Consider the following 19314-nt stretch of genomic DNA (forward strand, 5'->3'; position numbering starts at 1 on the left):
AAAATAAAAATTTATATATAAAAATTTAAACTCATAATATTTATATCAATAAAAGATTAACTTTCCCACTAAATCAAAGTTTTGTTTTATATAATATTTACCTTTCAATTGTATTATGCATACTTTATCCCCATCATCAATTGTATACAAAATAATATTATTAATTGAGTTAGAATTAAAATCAATTCAACAATAACTCAACATTGATGACAACATGTGACAAATAAATATAATACATTTAATATTCTTAATATGATGTAATTACATGTTTAAATTTTATTGTACTCAAAATTTAACCCATTTTTATTATTTTAATATCGTACATAATTAATAATAACATATGAAATAATTTCAAGCCATATATTTCATTATTTATTGTATGTTGTTTTTAAACTTTCTATGTTTTAAATATATAGTTCTCACACACACACATATGCATATGATAGAATTTCTTAACGCATGAAGATGTTTAAAATACAAATTTTGTACACCAAACATTTTCTTTTTCACAAAAGCTTTCAGAACTCAATTTCTCAGAGGATAGCTTTTAATGAACAATTTCAGTTTGGATGAATATGCTTTCAGAACTCAATTGACTACCTGATCGCCTGCTGCGATGTTGAAAGCAGATGGTTACCATTTGTCACTGCCAATATCCACTATCGTTGAGTCAAACAATGCATCTTTTTGCCCTTCCTTCTCTATGCTTTACGAACCCGATCTCGCCACGAACCTGGTTGCTTTGCTAGCACCTACTACCATGGAGATAACTAAATCATATATTGCTCTCATGCAATATGCAAATAAATCCTTGAAAAGCAAAGCAACCGCGAATCCACTCACCTTCTCACTTAACAGGCCAGCAGCAACAGCATTATCGTTGCTATCCTTCTTAAGATTTTCCTCTTCTGGTTCACTATCTGCTGTAACAGAAAGAGAAGCCGTTGATGTGCCAAAAATGGCCTCATCATGAGCAGCTTTCAGTTGCTCCTCCCTCCTTTTCTACATATTAACACATCAGTTATAGTAGAGCAATAGAATTAATCATCTCCCACGAAACTCAAACAACAGACGTACAGCAGAACTGCAATGCATGAACATCTATTGGAATTTGAATGATTAACAGATGCAAAGGAATGATGTGACACCTCTATGGCAGAAAACCGAAAGCTCTGACCAATATGCTTCACTAATGATGCATCATCTTCAGCAACTGCTAGCAAGGAGGCACATCAAGCTAAAGGTCACAAAGTCCACTCAAATATATAACTTTAAATGTGAAGTACATATTCAGTGACAACCATTTAAACTCACAATCATGTGTTTCATTGTGAACTCTACTTATATAATAGTTTCCCTTTAATATTGAACATTGACAGTTTACAAATACGAAATCAAGACATTACTTGAAGAAAAGAGGAAAGAGGAAACTTTAGTTCCTTAAACAGGCATTCAATTCAATTAAGGTAAAAGCTCAAAAGTTCAAGTTACATATGTTCTCAACTTATCCTTTATTTGAAGTTCTAAAACAGAAGAGGGTGCAGACGACTTTACATGCTCCCAGGATTTTAGACTTGAAAGGGCCTAAAGTCTTACACGGTTGCGTGGCAAGAAAGAAGCTTACGAAACTAAGTTAGGGACATTCTCAATTGAAGAGATGAAAGCAACTTTAGTTTATATAAAAATTTAGGGGAAACCAATAATCTTCATTTTCTGCTCAGCCTTGATCAACTCCTGACACCGAGTATATATGAATTTTTTTGTTTTAAGTCCCATATATGGCGTGGATTAGGGGGGGAAACAGCAGTAAATTAGCAGAATTAGGACTGAAAAACAAGTAGAAAGAAGTTTAAACTCTCGAGGTTTAAGAAAACCTTTAGTTCCTTAAATTAATTCAAAGATAATAATGTTGTTCTGGTTGTAAATATGTTACAGCTTATTATAACAGACTTCTTTTTTTTTTTTTGCAAGTTACTAGACCTTGCAAATAAAGTTTTATTCTTAACCCTAGATTTAAGCCTTAAAAACTAATCCTAGCCATCCAAAAATCTCCTATAGTTATTACCGCTTCTAAACCTCACTTCTTTAACATCCAACACATCTTCAAAAACCTCAATCTAAACCTTAGGAAGTCAGTGCACCTGGTCTGAAATTTTAGCAATATCTCCATTGAAACCCTCAAAAGAATACAGGTTAGAAACATTAAAAACTGGGTTGACATGAAAATTTGAAGGCAAATCGATCGCATAACCATTAAAGGTGTATTTGGACACCACAGATATCTAAAGGCAAATCGATCAGATAACCATTAGGTGTATTTTGACACCACAGAGTAATTGAATGAAATTATAATTACTAAGGCAGTAACTACTCTCCAGTAATTAGTAGTTATTTTAATTCCCTAATAAAGTGTAATTATATTATAATTCCTATATCATATTTGATAGTATAAAACGTAATTATACAACTACATAATTTTAAATTCTAAAAATATTAATTATTATAAAATTATATATAATACTTGAGAAAAATTCTAGAAACAAGTAACCAAACCTAAAATCAAGCCATTATATAATACCTTAGCCTCAAAAACTATTCAACAATAAGAGTACTAATAAATTAACAAGAAAAATAAACATCATTAACAATTTATCTAATTCTATAGCATCCCATATTTGTTAAGTTATTCTCTCTCAACATATACTCGTTATCATCATCGGTTGATCCTTAACCAAGTATAAATAATTAATAATGTATACTATGTAATATAGATAATTATTTAGTAATTCAAAATATATAAAAAAATTATTTCTCATTGATAAAACTTTCAAATTATTAAAACTAGATTACTATATTTTTTCATGGTTATGGGGCTAAGTGAAGGATGCAGGGATTTTTAGGAGAAAAGACGGAGAAAGAGAGTAGAGAGATGCTATCAAAGAGATTAGATAAAGAAGTACAAACAAGATAACAGAAGGAACGAGAAAAGATAGAGAAAGGAAAGTTAGAAAAAACAAATTAAAAAAAAATCAAGGTGTTCTCTTAATGTTATATATATATATATAACGCATCGTTTTAGGGAGAGGTGCAAGTCTGAGAAAAGACAAGGGAAAGTAGAAGTAAAAATAATTTTATATTTTGTTTGTATATTTATTTAAATGTTGTTAGGTATACTTATATTATTAATAAATTATTTTTAACCCATAAATAAACAAAGTAAAATATCATAAATAATTAAAAAAATTCCATGACTGCAATAGTCTCCCTTAAGGCCACAATTGCTATGACCGCAATAGTCTCCCTTAAACCCGCAATTGCGATGACCACAATAGTCTCCCTTAAGCCTGCAATTGCGATAAATGTGACACGATCTGCCAGCGCTATTTAAATCCCTGGTTACTAGACCTTCTTGAAAATAAGGTTTGATTCTTAACCCTAGATTTAATCCCTAAAGAAAACTAATACTCCTAGCTGTCCAAAATATATCTAATGCTTAAAATAAATATTATAAAATAAAACTGAAGTGAAAAAATATTATAAAATATATTAAGCTCCTGCATCATTACTTATGAGACTTAACATAGATACCTATTAAATAGCTACCCGAAGGAAAACAGCAATCCACTGAGATTATAAACCTAAAAACCAACTTGCAAGGAACTATGTTTCCATGGACCAAAGTATCACATTACCCTGATAGATTTTTCTAAAACTGGTTTTAAAATACAATTAACAGGCAATATGGATGGGTGTTTAACCTTCAATTTCATCATCGTCAACAGGGGCATCTTTGTCAAACTCGAACCGTTCCCAACCAGGGCCTGTTGTTGGATCCTTTTCAGCTGCATGTAAAATTTAACTCTTAATATAGGAATGGAGGAAAACTTCACACACAAAGACCAGAAGGGAAACCTTCTAATTTAGCAAGACCAGTGAGGGGTTACAGCCACTGTCTTTAATAATTAACAGTATAGTTAGATGACATAACAGCAAGAATTTATTTTAAACCAACGGAAACACAAAATAATATTCACTAATAAAACAAAATATTTTAAGATAATGCTTTGGTTGAGTGGTAAAGCTAAAGATTTATTGACCCAAAAGTCATGGGTTCAAATTCCATCATATACAAATTATTATTCAATTTTTTTAAAAAAATAAATAAAAAGACTAAAGTATCCTAGAATAACATTACTTATTCTAAATACAAAAAGATATTTTCGTAATTTTCCAAACCGAGTTGGTGCCCAGTTGACTTGAACTCAACTAGAGGTTTAAATAATAGTATTGATAATACATATATGTATATGATATCTTAGAATATAAGAACTTAGAGATGAGAATTTAAGGCTTTTGATAAAAGGATTTCGCAATGGCTAGTAATCCCCATTGCTAGGAAAATTAGAATATAAATAATTTGTTTATTATATAATACTATTTTTATTTTTGAAATAGTTACAAAAATTATTTTTCCTTTTTTTCTTTTATTTTCTAATTCAGAAACTACAATTGATATTTTTTTCTTTTATAAGTCAATAAATCTTAAAAAGCCAAAAAGTGAAATAATCAACCGAACTGACCAAATGCACACCCCTAGCTAAACTTGATTTCTTATGATCACATTGATTTCCCAGAGATAAACTAAGATGTTCACCTCATAAACAAAATAATGCTAAGTTGGTAGTATCAAACATCAACAAAACAAGAAACACTGCATAGCACTCCCGGAAGCCCATAACACTTAAGCAACAATAAAATGGAATCCCAAAGAAATAGGACAAACTACCTGCTTCAGCAAGTTGAAGTTTCATCTTGGCTTTAACTCTTTCAGGAGGCAACTGTTCACAAAAGAAATGCCTTTTCATCACCCCTTAAAGCAAAGGCCTTAAACAGAAAGATCCAAGCAGACAAAATGTACTTGACAAAGTCACCCTTTAGTCTTTGAGATAAGATAAAGAACCAATGGAGAACCAATCACAAATAAAGGCATAGAATTCATTATGCTTACCGTTAAGGAGTTAGAATCAAAGATTCCAATTTCAGAAAAATAATTTCCCAATATCAGGCAAATTGAATAAAAAATAGGTTCATATAATTCAAATAGAATAAATAGAATTAAACCAAGTTCTACTCTTAATTAGGATGTCCTCAAATATTACTCTGTTTTATTTTCGTTTTCCATGACATACTAATAGCTTCCAAAATAAAATTCCAAATCTCTTCGGGCCAAACTTTCTTATCGTACACTGAATCATAAAAATCTAGCTAAATTTAATCGATAATACCACTTGATAAAGAGAAGAATAAGCGGTGAGGACATCGATTCTTTCAAAAAAACCAGCAGCAATCATAAATGTACTGAGCTAGACGAAGTAGATAATACATTGTATATGACTATTAAAGAAAAGAACATAACAGAAAAAACTGTAAAAACTTCATACCATACTATCGTAACCTTGGATCAACAGCGAATAATCAACAGCTCCATTTTTATGTTTCTTGGATTTCCCCTCTCTCGTCCCATGCCTCTCTGACCTCCATGACTCCCGCGGCGACAAACTCCTGCTCCGCTTCCTCCGCTCCAATTTCCCTTCTCTACAAGGCGACCTACTCCTCCTCCGGCGATCTCTACTCCCACTCCTCCTCCGATCTCTACGAGGCGACCTACTCCTTCTCCGCTTCCTTCTCTCTCTATCCTTTTCCCAGTATTTCTCCCTACTCGTGCTGCTGCTTCGCCTCCTCGAATGCTTATCTCCGTCTCTCTCCACGTTGGTTCTCGCCGAAACCCTAGCTTCTCTTTCCGGCTTCTTCTTTAGCTTATGTTGGATCGATTGAAGTTGAGATTCTTTCTCAAGCTTGGAAGCGGTGGTAGGACTCGAGGCCCTGACGAAACTGCTGAGGAAGGATGAAGATGAAGAGACAAAGGTTGTGCCTCTTTGAGGAACCGTATCGTGTTGATCATCGCAAGAGGAGAAACCGAGGCCTCGCTTGAATCTGGCCGCTCCCTCACCTTTCCTGGTAAGCTCGTCGTAGTAAGCTGCAGCCTTCTCTTCTTCCATTTTTTTTTTCTTTTTTGTCTTTGCTAACTGATTTTGTGGGAATCGCAACAGCATTCAATGCGAGAAGAAGGGTATGTGTGATTTAATTTCCGTATTATCGATTTGTAAGAACCTCATCGGTGAACGGTAATGTAAACGATGTCGTTTTACTTCTAGTCTCTATTGGATAAAAGCTGCGGATCAGATCTAATTAAAATTTTTAAAAATTTAAAGAGTTTTAGTGACCATTTTCAAAAATTTTAGAAGTTTTATAAAAATTTAAATTATTAAAAAATAGTTTAATTGAAAGTTTTAAAAAATTTAAGATTTAATAATAATTTTTAAATTTTGGGGTTTAGTTAGAATTTTCAAATGTACAATTAAAATTTTTAAAAACTTGAGGTTTTAATAAGAATTTTCCTCTAGGCGAAGAAAATGACTTACGAAATTATTTTTCTTCTTTATATTTTTATGTGTTTGTTTCATGAAAAATTGTTTAATAAATCAAAATTAAATTGATTTACCCTTGTCAAGGATAAATCATTTTTTAAAAAAACTCAGTAATTTTATTTTTATATCACAATTGATTTGAATTAAATCTAACATTATTATATTAATAATTTTTATTTTAATTTTTAAAAATATAAAATATTAATAAAAAATCATAATGGTGAATATTATTAAACATACATATTTAATTATTTATATTTAACAATATAGTAAATTATTAATATAACTAATATAATTTATTGTTTTAATAAATCATTTAATATTGCAATCTTATCTTAATAATAAATTTTAACAATAATGTTTTAAAATTTAAATATTATTAATATATTATTAACAATATTTATATTAATATTGTAATAATAAATATTACAATTTATAAATATTTTATAGTAAATGTTTTACAAGATAAAATATGGATATTTTAATTATAAATATTAGTATTTTTTTAAGTTGTTGATATGAAACGTGCGTAGAATAAGGTCGTTATCACACCTCAAAATTGAGCCTAGTAGTTTTGAGGGTAATTTAGGAATTTTAGTTCAAAATGTGTTTGAAAATTTGAAGCATGGTAAACCGAAAATGTGTTCGTATATGGCTTTTTTATAGTTAAATCAATTTTTGAAAATAAGGTAGAAAAGACCTTCAATTTTAAAAAAGAGGATTGTTTTGTAAAAGGAATTAAATTAAGAGTAGTTTTAAAGCAAATGTATGAAGTTTTAAATCAACCCAATTTTCCCCCTTTTTCACCTATTTTGACAATTAGAGAAAAAAATAGCATTCTCACCTATTTGTGCCGTCCCTTGAAACCTCAAACCTCATTCATCTATTTTGATCTTTCCAACTCTAATCTTTTTTAATTCTATCAAATCCCAAACACCAAATCCCTCCCAAATTCAAAGAGAAACACCAAAAACACCATTAATTTTGTTATCTCTCAAACTTGTGGGTTTTTTGGATTTTCAACCAAACATTCATTTTTCTCTCATCGAAGGTAATGATTTGTTTTCATATTAGTTTTTGATGATATCTAGCCTTTTAAATTAGGTTTTTATCTATTGAATCAAATTTTTTGAATAAATGCCGAAAATTGGATCGTTAATGGTGGAATTCAGGATTTTGAATGAAAACGATGTTTCAAAGTGTTTTTCAACTTGTTTTGATGTGATTAGTTGGTTTCTAAACTTTCCCTCAAGTTTTGTTAAAGAGTTCTAAGGTTTTATTGAGTTTTCGTGAAAATTACCATTGTATGTCAAAATTTTGGAACCATGAATCCGTGTAGTTCTGTATAGTTTGAAGGTTGGGAATTATTCTTAGATATATAATTAGACGATTAGAATCAGTTTTATTAAATAAGAGCGAGTAGGAGTTGAGGTTTTTATGTTTCAGCTAAACTAGTCGAAATTTCAGTCTGAAGAGAATCTATGGCTGAATAATAATTATGAATCTATGGCTGAATGATAATTATGTTTGTTATGTGATTTGTTTTGGGTAAGTAATCGAAACCGTTGAAGCCTTCGACGAGCAAGGCAAAAGGAAAGGAAATCTAGTTTAGACTTTCAGCGACTAGGCGAAAGTGTGAACGGTAAGTGTTTGGAATCACTGCTAGTAGGCACAATTCATTGTGGAATTTGGGAGCTTAGGAGTAGCCTAAACCCCTACTCTAAGTTTTGAGTGTAAGCTTTCTCATACCCCTTGTTTAATTTGTGAAATATATGATTATAGGTGGAATTGAGAATTAAAATGTGATACTATGACATGTGAAATATGCTTGTGATAACTATTGTGAATGTGTTAATTGTGGGTATGTTATACATGTCATATGACATTGATGATGTTGTGCTTATAATGTGAATATGCAGTGAAAGTGTGTAGAAAACAATAGGTAAAATGTGTGTTTAATTATGGATATTTTGGCCTTGTGATCTTTGAGACGGTTAGATATAGTTGGCATGCCATAAGATTTGTGAGTACTCACCCTTGTGTTGTGTTTTTGGAGCGTTAAGCCGGGACAATTTTGCAAAGATAAGGGAATGTGAGCTCGACTCCATTCAGCAGGATATGTTGGTGTGTTGGAAAATGTTAGCTACATGCTACACTTTTGGGATATGTTTGACTCATTGAGTCATTAGTGTGTTGGAGATCCATGTATCCAATGTGTGGTGGTAGAGCCCACTCTTATGCTCATAGCCTCAAGTGCTAATTCATCATTAAATGAAATATTACGGTATGTGATGTATACATAAATATGTGATTAATAAGCTAGTTGAGTTGGTAAATATTGCATGAATATTTAAGTATGTCATATTAGTAAATTGTGTACGTGATACGAACTCGTTTCGGTGATGATTCGAGTCGTTTAGATGCCTAATCGTGAATTTGAGTAAGTTGTTCTTCGTTTCAAGACAAGATAAGTTTAAACAACAATACAGTGAAGAAAGAAGGAAATGAGTTTTAAAAATAGGATAGCAAAGTGGTTAAAAACAAAGAAAATGGATAATTTACTAAGGCCGAAAAATAACTAATAATATTAGATTGTTGACCCGAATCTTAAATTGCTCTTAGGTGTTTTACGGTTTAAGGAAAACAACAAACGATAAACCTTGACCCACTATCAATTAGTGATAGGAACCAAAGGTATATGAACGCCACACTCGAAAGTGATAAGTTCGATTAACAATGGAAAGGATAGACGCCACAAGCAATGCTTGATAAGTCAAATCTGTTTCAAAAGAACAAAGAGAATTGGATAACTCACAAAACTCAAGTTTAACATAAATTCAGCAAAAAGGTTCTCTTACAATAGGTAGATTACAACTATTGATAGTGTTAAAAGAGGCTAGCCAAATGGTCACATGTGATCATCTTAATGAGCTAATAATGAGTTGAAATAAAGCTCAAAAACTCTTGAATTCTGAACCTAATAACTCCAATCTTCAATACACTTTAATTAAGCTGAATCAATGGACTTGAATACTTAGGAAAAACTTTTGAAGTCTCCTTGGTCAACCGAATGGACACCAGCAACTTTAATGGAAAATTAACTCATCAAGTGATCATTTAATCAACAATCGGTTATGGAAGATGGAAAAGGCTGTTGCCGAATTTAAGGATGTGTAATGCTCCCTTTAATTGATGATAACAGCTCATTTTAATGAAGAATAATGTTCCCACTTGTATGTAACCGAAATTCTCTTGAAAAGTTACATTAATCAATTTGTAACAACCCTTGAATGTAACAGTTTCTAGCTAAAAAGACACTTGCAATTAAACACATTAAAACAAACATATTAAACACTTTTAAACACTTATTAAACACAAAACACATTAAACACTTAGCTTAATTAAATAAGCTCAAAACTCATGCATCAATAAATTATTCCAGCAACTAGATTAATTAAAATAAGCATTTATTCTAACAACTCAATTAACTAAGATGCTTAAATGCATGGTTTATAATGCAAACTAAATAAATAAATGAGTTATTTAATGCAAAACTTAATTCAATAATGCAGACTTAAACTAACATGGGAGTTACATAATGCAAGTCATTATTTATGATGCATACTTAACTAACATGAAAGTTACATAATGTATTACTTTATTAAATGCAAAACACACAAAGTGCAAGTTAAAATTAAAATATGCAAACTTATTAATTTAAATAAACTTAATTAAATTAAAAAGTCCTTAAAAACATTGGCCCAATAATCAATCAGGCCTATGTGATGTTTCATCTTGCACTTGGGCCCCTCAAGTTTAGGCCAATCTTGATGGCGTCGAGTTACGTCATAACATGATGCGACCGGGTTCACATCATACCCTTCCTCTTGAAGACGATTTGTCCTCAAATTCGGCCACTTGCTCGCGAAAATTTTTTTCATCGTCATAAACTTGAAAACTACACAAGTCTCGAAAATGAAATAGATTAGACGCTTGCCCTCCCTCTTTAGGAGGAATCCATTTCCAAATGTCACCTTCACAAAAATGAAAGAGGTTAGTGACAGCATGGATGATGAACTCGAAAGAACTTTCAGAATCGTTATGCACAATTTGAACAAATGTTCTTATACTGGGATCAAAAATGGAAATTGAACTTACCTTTTTGTCATGAATCAAAAATTGAAATGAAGACAACAAACCGGAATTACTAAGTATTTGAGAGTTAACAATATTCCAATTCGCAAATCCCCAATGATCACCGGGATCAAATACAATAATTATTTTTACCTTCTCAAGTTGACTCGAAAGTGTCATGGCCTGCAACTCAGAAAAATCATGTAGCAACTGAGAAACATAATCTTGCAAAACATGATTAAATCTTTTAAACCAAAATATAGGACATCCTCCGAAATAAAAAATGTAAGCTTGACTTTGCAAACCAGCAGCATTCATATCTTCACTTAACATCGACTTATGGAAACGTACTCCGGATTTGAACACATAATTTTGATCATTTGTGTCTCAATGCCACAGAAATTTCATTTTCATCAAAAAGTCATACATGCCAAATAAAGAAGATGAAGGAAAAAACAAATTCAAACAATCATATACTCAAGTTTTATTCGAACAAACTTACACAAATATGCGAAATTTACACAACAAATCAGCAAATTCGAATTTTCATCACACACAAACAGATTATGCATTTGACACGTCAAGCTTTTATCACTAAAACCCAAATTTTGTTTGGGATGATTTATTCGTATTTCATCAAAAATCTTGCCAATGTCAAGCCCTTTAATAAGCAAACGTGTCGTACCACTACGTAACACGAAATCACCATCAATCAAAATATGACAATCATTCAAATCAAACTTTGTATGTGACTAATCTTTATCACACATAACCACACTTTGTTTATGCCAATTTAATCGAACGTCTTCAATAGAATTGCCAACAACAAACTTATCATTGCGAAAACTTTTCATGGCATTAGTTGAAACAAAGTCATTAACAATAATAGACGAACAAAAATTAATCAAAACATAGTGAGGAGATCTTTTGAAAACTAACTCATCGGTATTTATCTCAACAGCATTCAAATTTGGTTGTTGTGATTCAATAACTAAAGATTCCTTACCTTGCTTACCTTTGAGCACTGTGGAATAACTTCACCTTTAAACTTACCTTTTTCGATCAAATGGAATCGTCTCTCATCGGGAAGGTAATGAAGTTGAAACTTGTCATTTGAATTTCTAGAATCTTGAAAAGAAGAAATAATATGAGAACAACTCGCATGTTGGTTAGTAGAAACATTACTCACATTTTCTTGCTCACTTTCACCTTTTCCACTCATTTCTTTTTCAGGCTCTCTTTCTTTTTCCACGATCTCTTTTTTTTTGTTGAAAACTCACTTTCATTCTTTATTTTGCTTTCTTTTTCAACAACTACACTCGTTTCTTAGACACTTTCTTTTCTTTCTTCAATCTCTCTTTCTTTTTCAACTTTCTTTTCTTGCTCACATGATTTTGCAATTTTGTTTTCTTTTTCATTCTCTTTTCTCACACATTCTCTTTTTATTTCCTTTTCTTTTTCTTCCATGTCTTTTTTTCTTCTCTCGATTTCTTTTTCTTGCTTTCTTTTGTTACAAGAAGAAATTAACATAAAAGATTCAAAAAAAGTAGGCTTTCGTTGGGAAAGAGAGAAAGAATCTTCATACAAAAATGATCATCTCTTCGAGATTGACCTTTCATGGATGAATACGAATCTTCATACAAAACATGATCATCTCTTCGAGATTGACCCTTCATGGATGAATATGAAACACGTTCACTTTTCTGTAAGGAATTCTCCGTAGATGAATATTTTGAAACATTTGAAGAGAAATTTCTGCCTTCTAGTTGGTAGCCTTGAACGGTTTCAAACTCGTGATTTGCTTTATACCGACTCGATTCCTTGATGAATAAGAATATCGATATAAGTCTCTTCCCACATAGTTATTGAAAGTTTGTCTCCATGAAGATCTTGACTCTGTCTTTTGACTCGAAGAAATTTACTTTTGTAGGGATCTTTCTCGCTGGCCCCGTTCTTCGACACGTTCTAATCGTTTCTTGATGGGTTAGAGTTTTCGATCAAATAGATGCTCCATTTCATGTGTAAAGGTTTGGAGTGTAAAATCTAGCACTCCTCCTCCAGTTGCCACATTTCTTTTGAAATTATTGACATAGTACTTTACCCACACAAACCTCACCACAAATTCTCACAAGTTCACTCGGAAAGAAAAATAACAAATTTTCACTCACACTTGTGTTTACACTCTTTTAAAGGATTTTTCTTCACTCGGATGAGCTCACAACTCTCGTGCCTTTTTTCGCTCACTTCTTCCTCTCTAAGTTCTTAAGGAACTATTTAAACTTAGAAGTAGTTGTTGTAGGTTGGCTTGTAAAATTGATGTTCGGTTTTGAGTAGGAATGTTGTAGGACAAAAGGTAGGCTTGAAATAAGAAATTAAAAGAATAGAGTGTGGCCGAATGGTAGGTTGTTGATTTTGGGCAGAAAGTAGAACTTTCAAACTCAGTAACAAGAACTTAAACAATTTTTTTTCACGAATTTTTTTTCACTTGCAAAGATAAATATTCACTCCTTGAATTTTGAATGGAGACTAATTTTTTTTGCACGAATTTTTTTTTCGAATTTTTTTTCAAAGAATGTTCATGGCCTCAAGTGCTAATTTATCATTAAATGAAATATTACGATATGTGATGTATGCATAAATATGTGATTAATAAGCTAATTGAGTTGGTAAATATTGCATGAATATTTAAGTATGTCATAATAGTAAATTGTGTGCGTAATTATGCTTTGGTCGTTTTCATTTAACGCATGACATTATGTTTATTTGGTGGTTTTTCGATCATTCATGTTACCTTTGACATAAAACCACAAAGGTGAGTTAGATAGAACTTTGTAAGTAAACTCTTAATTACTTGAGTCGTAATCAGAGACTCCATTGTCTATACCCTTGTTATTATCCTTGACTGTGGTGAGTACACCGTTAAGGTTCCATTCCTTAAGCCATAGAAGCTATACCTTGCCCTGAGATCATCACTTATCTCTCATATATACGTTACCTCATTCACGTACTCCTTTGCCCTTACCTTGTTCCTTAATCATTTATATTTCAAAGGACCATACAAGCAAAATACTCTTGATGCGTCACGTACTCTGGCACATTCCAGCTTCACTGTTCGTACCTTAGTACTATGCGGGACTCATCTTAACGTTATGGGGCCTTACTATTAGAGTTCGCCATACACATTATTCCTTTAGAATACCGTATATGCCATTCCTTCAAAGATCACCTAGAATTCCTTTCCTTTCATTCAGGATTTTCCATAGAGGCGTTGCCTTCAAATGATTGCCATAAGGGAAATTATTTTAAACTATGCCACGAAGCCGTTCCTTTTCAAAGGTAGCCACAAAGGCTTCCATTACAAAGATTTCCATAAAGACTTTCTTTAACAGAGATCACCACAACGACTTCCTTTATAGAGATTGTCACAAGAGTTTTCCTTAATAGAGATCGCCATAAAGGCTTCTTTTAAGAGAGATCACCACAAAGTCTTCCTTTAACAGAGATCTCCACAAAGGCTTCCTTTACAAAGATTGCCACAAAGGCATTTCTTTCCATAAGATTGCCACGAAGTCATCCATTTTCATTTAGTACTTACCATAAAGACTTTCTTTTCAAAAATTGCCACAAATGCGCCCTTTAAAAAGATTGCCATAAAGGCGTTTCTTTCACTAAGATTGCCACAAAGGCATCCATTTTCCTTTAGTACTCACAACAAAGTCTTTTCTTTCAGAGATCGCTACAGAGGCATTCTTTACAAAGATTTCCACAAAGACATCCCTCATTTGGCGTATTTACACTAAGGATTTGCCTAAACTTGCATTACGTGAGGTTTGCCTCTTATCCTTTGGGTCACATAGAAACCACATTAGGTAATAACCTTTATTTATGTCTTACCATATGATGCCATAGCCCAACGGTAACACCCCAAACCCGGCCCGGACGTTATTGCCGAATTCGGCGTGTCACATTGAAGTGTTTTAGTGAAAATCGTGTTTTCATTGAAAACCCTTCTTAAAATAAAAGAAACCCTAATTAACTAAAAAAAAACCTTCCAATTACGAAAGCCTTATTTAAAACATTTGATTTTAAAAAAAAAAACTTAGTTGCGGAAACGTAGAAACATACTATAATTTAAGAAATCCATGTTCAACTTCTCATAATTACAATGAAAATAATAATAATAATTCAAGTAACAATAACATAATGAAAACCTTATTACAATCTGGTCTGAACACACTTAAAAAGAAATAAAAAAAACTTAAATGCTTAAAAAAAACCAAGTCCAAATTATCTTGCTAGCCGGCCACCCAAAGTCCCTCCAAACATCAAATCTTCTACTGAGCATCACCTGAAAATAAAATAAATGAGGGGGTGAGTTTTCGCAAACTCAGTGTGTACAACCCTCGATGAAAAACAAGCATTCAAAGAGAAATCATCAAACATGCAATGCAATCCTATCCAAATTATCCATTCGCTACACACCAGCTCTGTCCCTCGTCACACCATGTGGGGATATAGATATCGACCCACCTAGCCCACACACCAATGGTAGCCCGGTTACGGAAGTACCTTCATTTACATATTAGGCTTTAAAAGCCGTCTGGGGATCCACGATTGTCAGGCAACCATGCGATCCTCATATACTTCCTCCGTTCCATAGTTCCCACCCTAAATGCAACCTAAGCAGAACATCATATGTATGCATGTCACATCCATAAAACTTACATTCAACACCTAGGGGTATTTTGTTCATTTTTTCCCTTGGGGGCATTTCGGTAATTTTCTATTAATTATAGTTTTCACTTACCTTGACCCGTTAACAAGTCCCGCGAGCTAAGATGAATGAATACTAAGCACCAGGTAGGATTCTAGAGAAGAGAAGGTAGGTCATTAAGACCGTTTAAGTACCAAGCTCTCCCTAGATCCAATTCTAGACATACATATACCCGTTGCCACACCTTAACCCTTTGACTTGTCCACGGTCGCAATATATTAATTAAGTCTTATGTAGTTATAATATACTAGGCCCAAAACTCCTTACAACACCTAAACAAATTCACATACCTGTATTTGGCCCATTAAGCCCAATCATATCCATAGGGCCCATTAGGCCCAAATCACCTGTATATGGCCTATTAGGCCCAAATCACCTGTATATGGCCCATTAGGCCCAAATCACATTTATATAGATCGTTAGGCCCAATCACATTCATATTCATTCTCACATACAAATTCCTATCACATAGCATCAATATTTAGTTTTTGCCTATTACAGGCCCAACAGCCCATTGGGCCCATTTAGCCCATTCTGGCCCGTATGGCCAAATCACAACCCAAGTCCACAGAATCACCTGTGGTTCTCAGGCAACCTATTGGTTTCCCCTTTACGAGTGTTCGCGCACTCGCAAGACTACCATAGCCAAACTTTTGGCTTTTCAACATTTCGACTTTTCAGCATTTCGGCATTTCGGTTTTTGTCGATTCATAGTGTGTGTGCAGTGTATGTACACACATGGTAAGCAAGCGTGCAACGATTCCTTTAGTTACCAACCTACAACGATATCACCCTTCCATTAATCATATGCTTAATCCATATTCTACCCAAAAACCGAAACCTCACCTTAACCTTACCTTGAACACCAATCCTTAATAGCTTTCCTTGATCACGTACTCCCTAGATCTGCATTAATCTTACTCATTAAAGCCAGAATAATAAATGACTCGTATCCAACACAAGTCCTCTTACCTTAACTATGAACATTCGGCCACCTTAGCCAATGGGAGAGGATTACTGCAACACCTAAGGAGCAATTCGACAATGAGCTAAGATCCGAGATCCGATACTAATTCCCTACCATAGTTGATTAGAAAGAGTGAGGGACAATATTCGATGCTTAGTAAAGAAAACTGAATGGAAGAATAACACTTACACTAGATTTGGTCAGAGAGTATTCAGCTCTAGAGATTTGGATGGCAACAATTGCTTATTCGGCACCAAGGGAGAGATGAAGAAGAATCGGCTAAACCCAAAAGTGAAACAAAGAAATCGGCACAAGGAAAATAAAAAGGAGAATAAGGGTTTTTGACTTTTAGAGAAATCGACAGAAAAAAAGGAAGAAAACAAAAGGGTTTTCGGCTTTTAGGGAATAGGGTTTTTGGCAACAATGTGAGAAAAAGATTTCGGCATTAGCCTCATACCCTTGCATTCGGTGCCTATTTATAACGTTATGGCCGAAATCCTCAAGCCCAAGTTCCCATTTCGGCTCCACTTGCTCATCACTTCTTATCTCCTTTGTTTTTCTCCCTGATAACCCCTTGATCTTTTCCTCAGATTTCTCTCCTAAACACTTCCCTTGAAGTCCATTTCCATGCCACTTCCAACCTTCTAGAAGGCCAAAATTAAACTTCTAAAAACACTAAGTTAGGATTCAAACCTTAGACCTCATTGCTAGCTTTTAACGCCACCTCCCTACACTCTAAGTGGCGTCACTTAGCCACTCTTCCACAAGGCTTTTTGATGCTATTTTCCCTTATCTTTATTTAAGCCCAACTACTTGCCAACCCTGATTCTTTTAATAATTAAATTATAATCTCTTCTACCCCTTAATTCGAACTCAAACCTTGACCAAGACCTACCCTTGCGTAATTAACACTTAATCGGAATTGCTAAGTATAAAAAAAATAAAATTCAAGATTTCGGGACTTTTGGATTTCGGGATTTTGGGGCGTTACAACTCTACCCCCTAAAAAAAAATTTCGTCCTCGAAATTTTACCTGATTCAAACAGTTGAGGATATTGGTGTCGTATCGCTTCCTCAGGTTCCTAAGTAGCTTCCTCAGTTTTGTGATTCTGCCAAAGCACTTTGACTAATGGAACGGACTTCCTTGTCAGCTCTTTGACATCTCGACCAATTATTTGTATGGGCTCTTCCTCGAAAGTTAGGTCTGGCCTGACGTCAATTTCTTCAACCGCCACGACATGTGAAGGATCCGAGCGATACCGCCTTAGCATGGAAACATGAAATACGTCGTGGATCTGGCTTAGTTGAGGAGGTAACTCCAGCTGGTAAGCGACTGGCCCAATCCGCCTTACAACTCGATATGGCCCAATGAACCTTGGGCTTAGCTTCCCCTTTCGTCCAAACCTTAATACCTTCTTCCAAGGAGAGACCTTAAGGATAACTGAGTCCCCCATTGCAAACTTTATCTCTCGACGCTTAAAGTCACCATACGACTTTTGCCTATCCGAGGCCTCCTTCAAACGATCCTGAATCAATTTTACCTTATCCTCAGTATTGGCTACTAACCCAGGCCCCAAAACTCTTCGTTCGCCCAACTCCGTCCAACATGTTGGAGTTTGACACCTTTGCCCATACAGTGCTTCGTATGGAGCCATCCCAATGCTTGTTTGGTAACTATTATTGTACGCTAATTCGGCTAACGGTAAATAGTCCTCCCAGCTACCTTAGAACTCAATCACGCATCCCCTCAACATATCTTCCAATACTTGGATCACCCTTTACGACTGTCCATCAGTTTGAAGGTGGAAAGCCGTACTGAAGTTCAACCTAGTAGCCAATGCCTCATGCAACTTCTTCCAAAATCACAAAGTGAAATGTGGGTCCCTATCAGATATTATGGATACCGACACTCCATGCAATCTTACAATCTCTGCCACATACAACCTAGCCAGCTTTTGCAACGAGTAGTCAGTGCAAACCGGTACAAAATAGGCAAACTTGGTTAACCGATCCACTATAACCCATATCAAATCTTTCTTAGTAGGCGTCAAGGGTAGCCCACTAAAAAAGTCCATACTGATCCTTTCCCACTTCTAGAGTGGAATCTTTACTGGCTGAAGCAATCCCAAAGGCAGCTGATGTTCCGCCTTCACTTTTAACAGACCAAACACTTACTTACTAACTCCATAATCTCGCACTTAAGTCCAGGCCACCAGTAAAGCTCAAACAAGTTCCGATACATCTTGTTTCTGCCAGGACACATAGCATAGAGGCTGCTATGTACTTCTCGTAGAGTAGACTGTCTTAGATCACTATCCTTAGGTATACACATTCTCCTACAGAAACACAACACTCCTTCACTATTTATCCTAAAGTCCGATGTCTTCCCATTCTCTACTTGTCTAAAACGAACACCCAAGGTCTCATCCATCAACTGCTTACTCCTTATCTGCTCGACCCACATTGGCTTTACTTGAAGCTCAGCTAACAAGCTACCATCCTCTAACAAGCTTAATCGGGGGAGCATAGCCCTCAATTCTGACTTAGGCCTACAACTCAATGCATCGGCTACCACATTTGCTTTTCCAAGGTGGTATTCAATCATACAATCATAATCCTTCAATAATTCCACCCACCTACGCTGCCTAAGGTTTAGCTCCTTTTGGGTAAGGAGGTACTTCAAACTCTTGTGGTCCGAATAAATTATACATTTCTCCCCGTATAAGTAATGCCTCCATATCTTTAGTGCAAAAACCACCGCAGCTAGCTCTAAATCATTGGTTGGGTAGTTCACCTCGTGAGTCTTAAGTTGCTGTGACTCATACTCAACCACCTTTCCTTCTTGCATCAATACACATCCTAAGCTCACCTGCGACGCGTCATTATAAACCGTAAACTCCTTCCTAGGCACTGGCTGAATCAACACAATGGCCTCAGTTAAAACTTTCTTA

General features: G+C 34.3%; 2 protein-coding genes across 3 annotated transcripts; both read right to left on the reverse strand.

Annotated features, from left to right (window-relative positions):
* Positions 1 to 448: 448 nt before the first annotated feature.
* On the reverse strand, positions 449 to 6232 carry LOC108470259 (uncharacterized). Of its 2 annotated transcripts, none has more exons than XM_053018010.1 (6): positions 5442 to 6232; positions 4787 to 4838; positions 3759 to 3842; positions 1149 to 1213; positions 844 to 1002; positions 449 to 755 (listed from the first exon to the last, which is right to left on the reverse strand). In XM_053018010.1, exons 1-6 carry the CDS (start codon positions 6111 to 6113, stop codon positions 753 to 755), a joined length of 1035 nt encoding a protein of 344 aa, XP_052873970.1. In that variant the 5' UTR covers positions 6114 to 6232; the 3' UTR covers positions 449 to 752. The 2 variants fall into 2 exon arrangements, with proteins under 2 accessions (XP_052873970.1, XP_017627040.1); XM_017771551.2 differs by having other exon boundaries at positions 449 to 752; positions 5442 to 6229.
* An 11213-nt stretch (positions 6233 to 17445) lies between these two features.
* On the reverse strand, positions 17446 to 18018 carry LOC108468673 (uncharacterized). Its single transcript, XM_017769542.1, has 2 exons — positions 17776 to 18018; positions 17446 to 17685 (listed from the first exon to the last, which is right to left on the reverse strand). Exons 1-2 carry the CDS (start codon positions 18016 to 18018, stop codon positions 17446 to 17448), a joined length of 483 nt encoding a protein of 160 aa, XP_017625031.1.
* Positions 18019 to 19314: the final 1296 nt, after the last annotated feature.

This window comes from Gossypium arboreum, chromosome 8, assembly GCF_025698485.1.
Source record: "Gossypium arboreum isolate Shixiya-1 chromosome 8, ASM2569848v2, whole genome shotgun sequence".
NCBI classification, from domain to species: Eukaryota; Viridiplantae; Streptophyta; class Magnoliopsida; order Malvales; family Malvaceae; genus Gossypium; species Gossypium arboreum.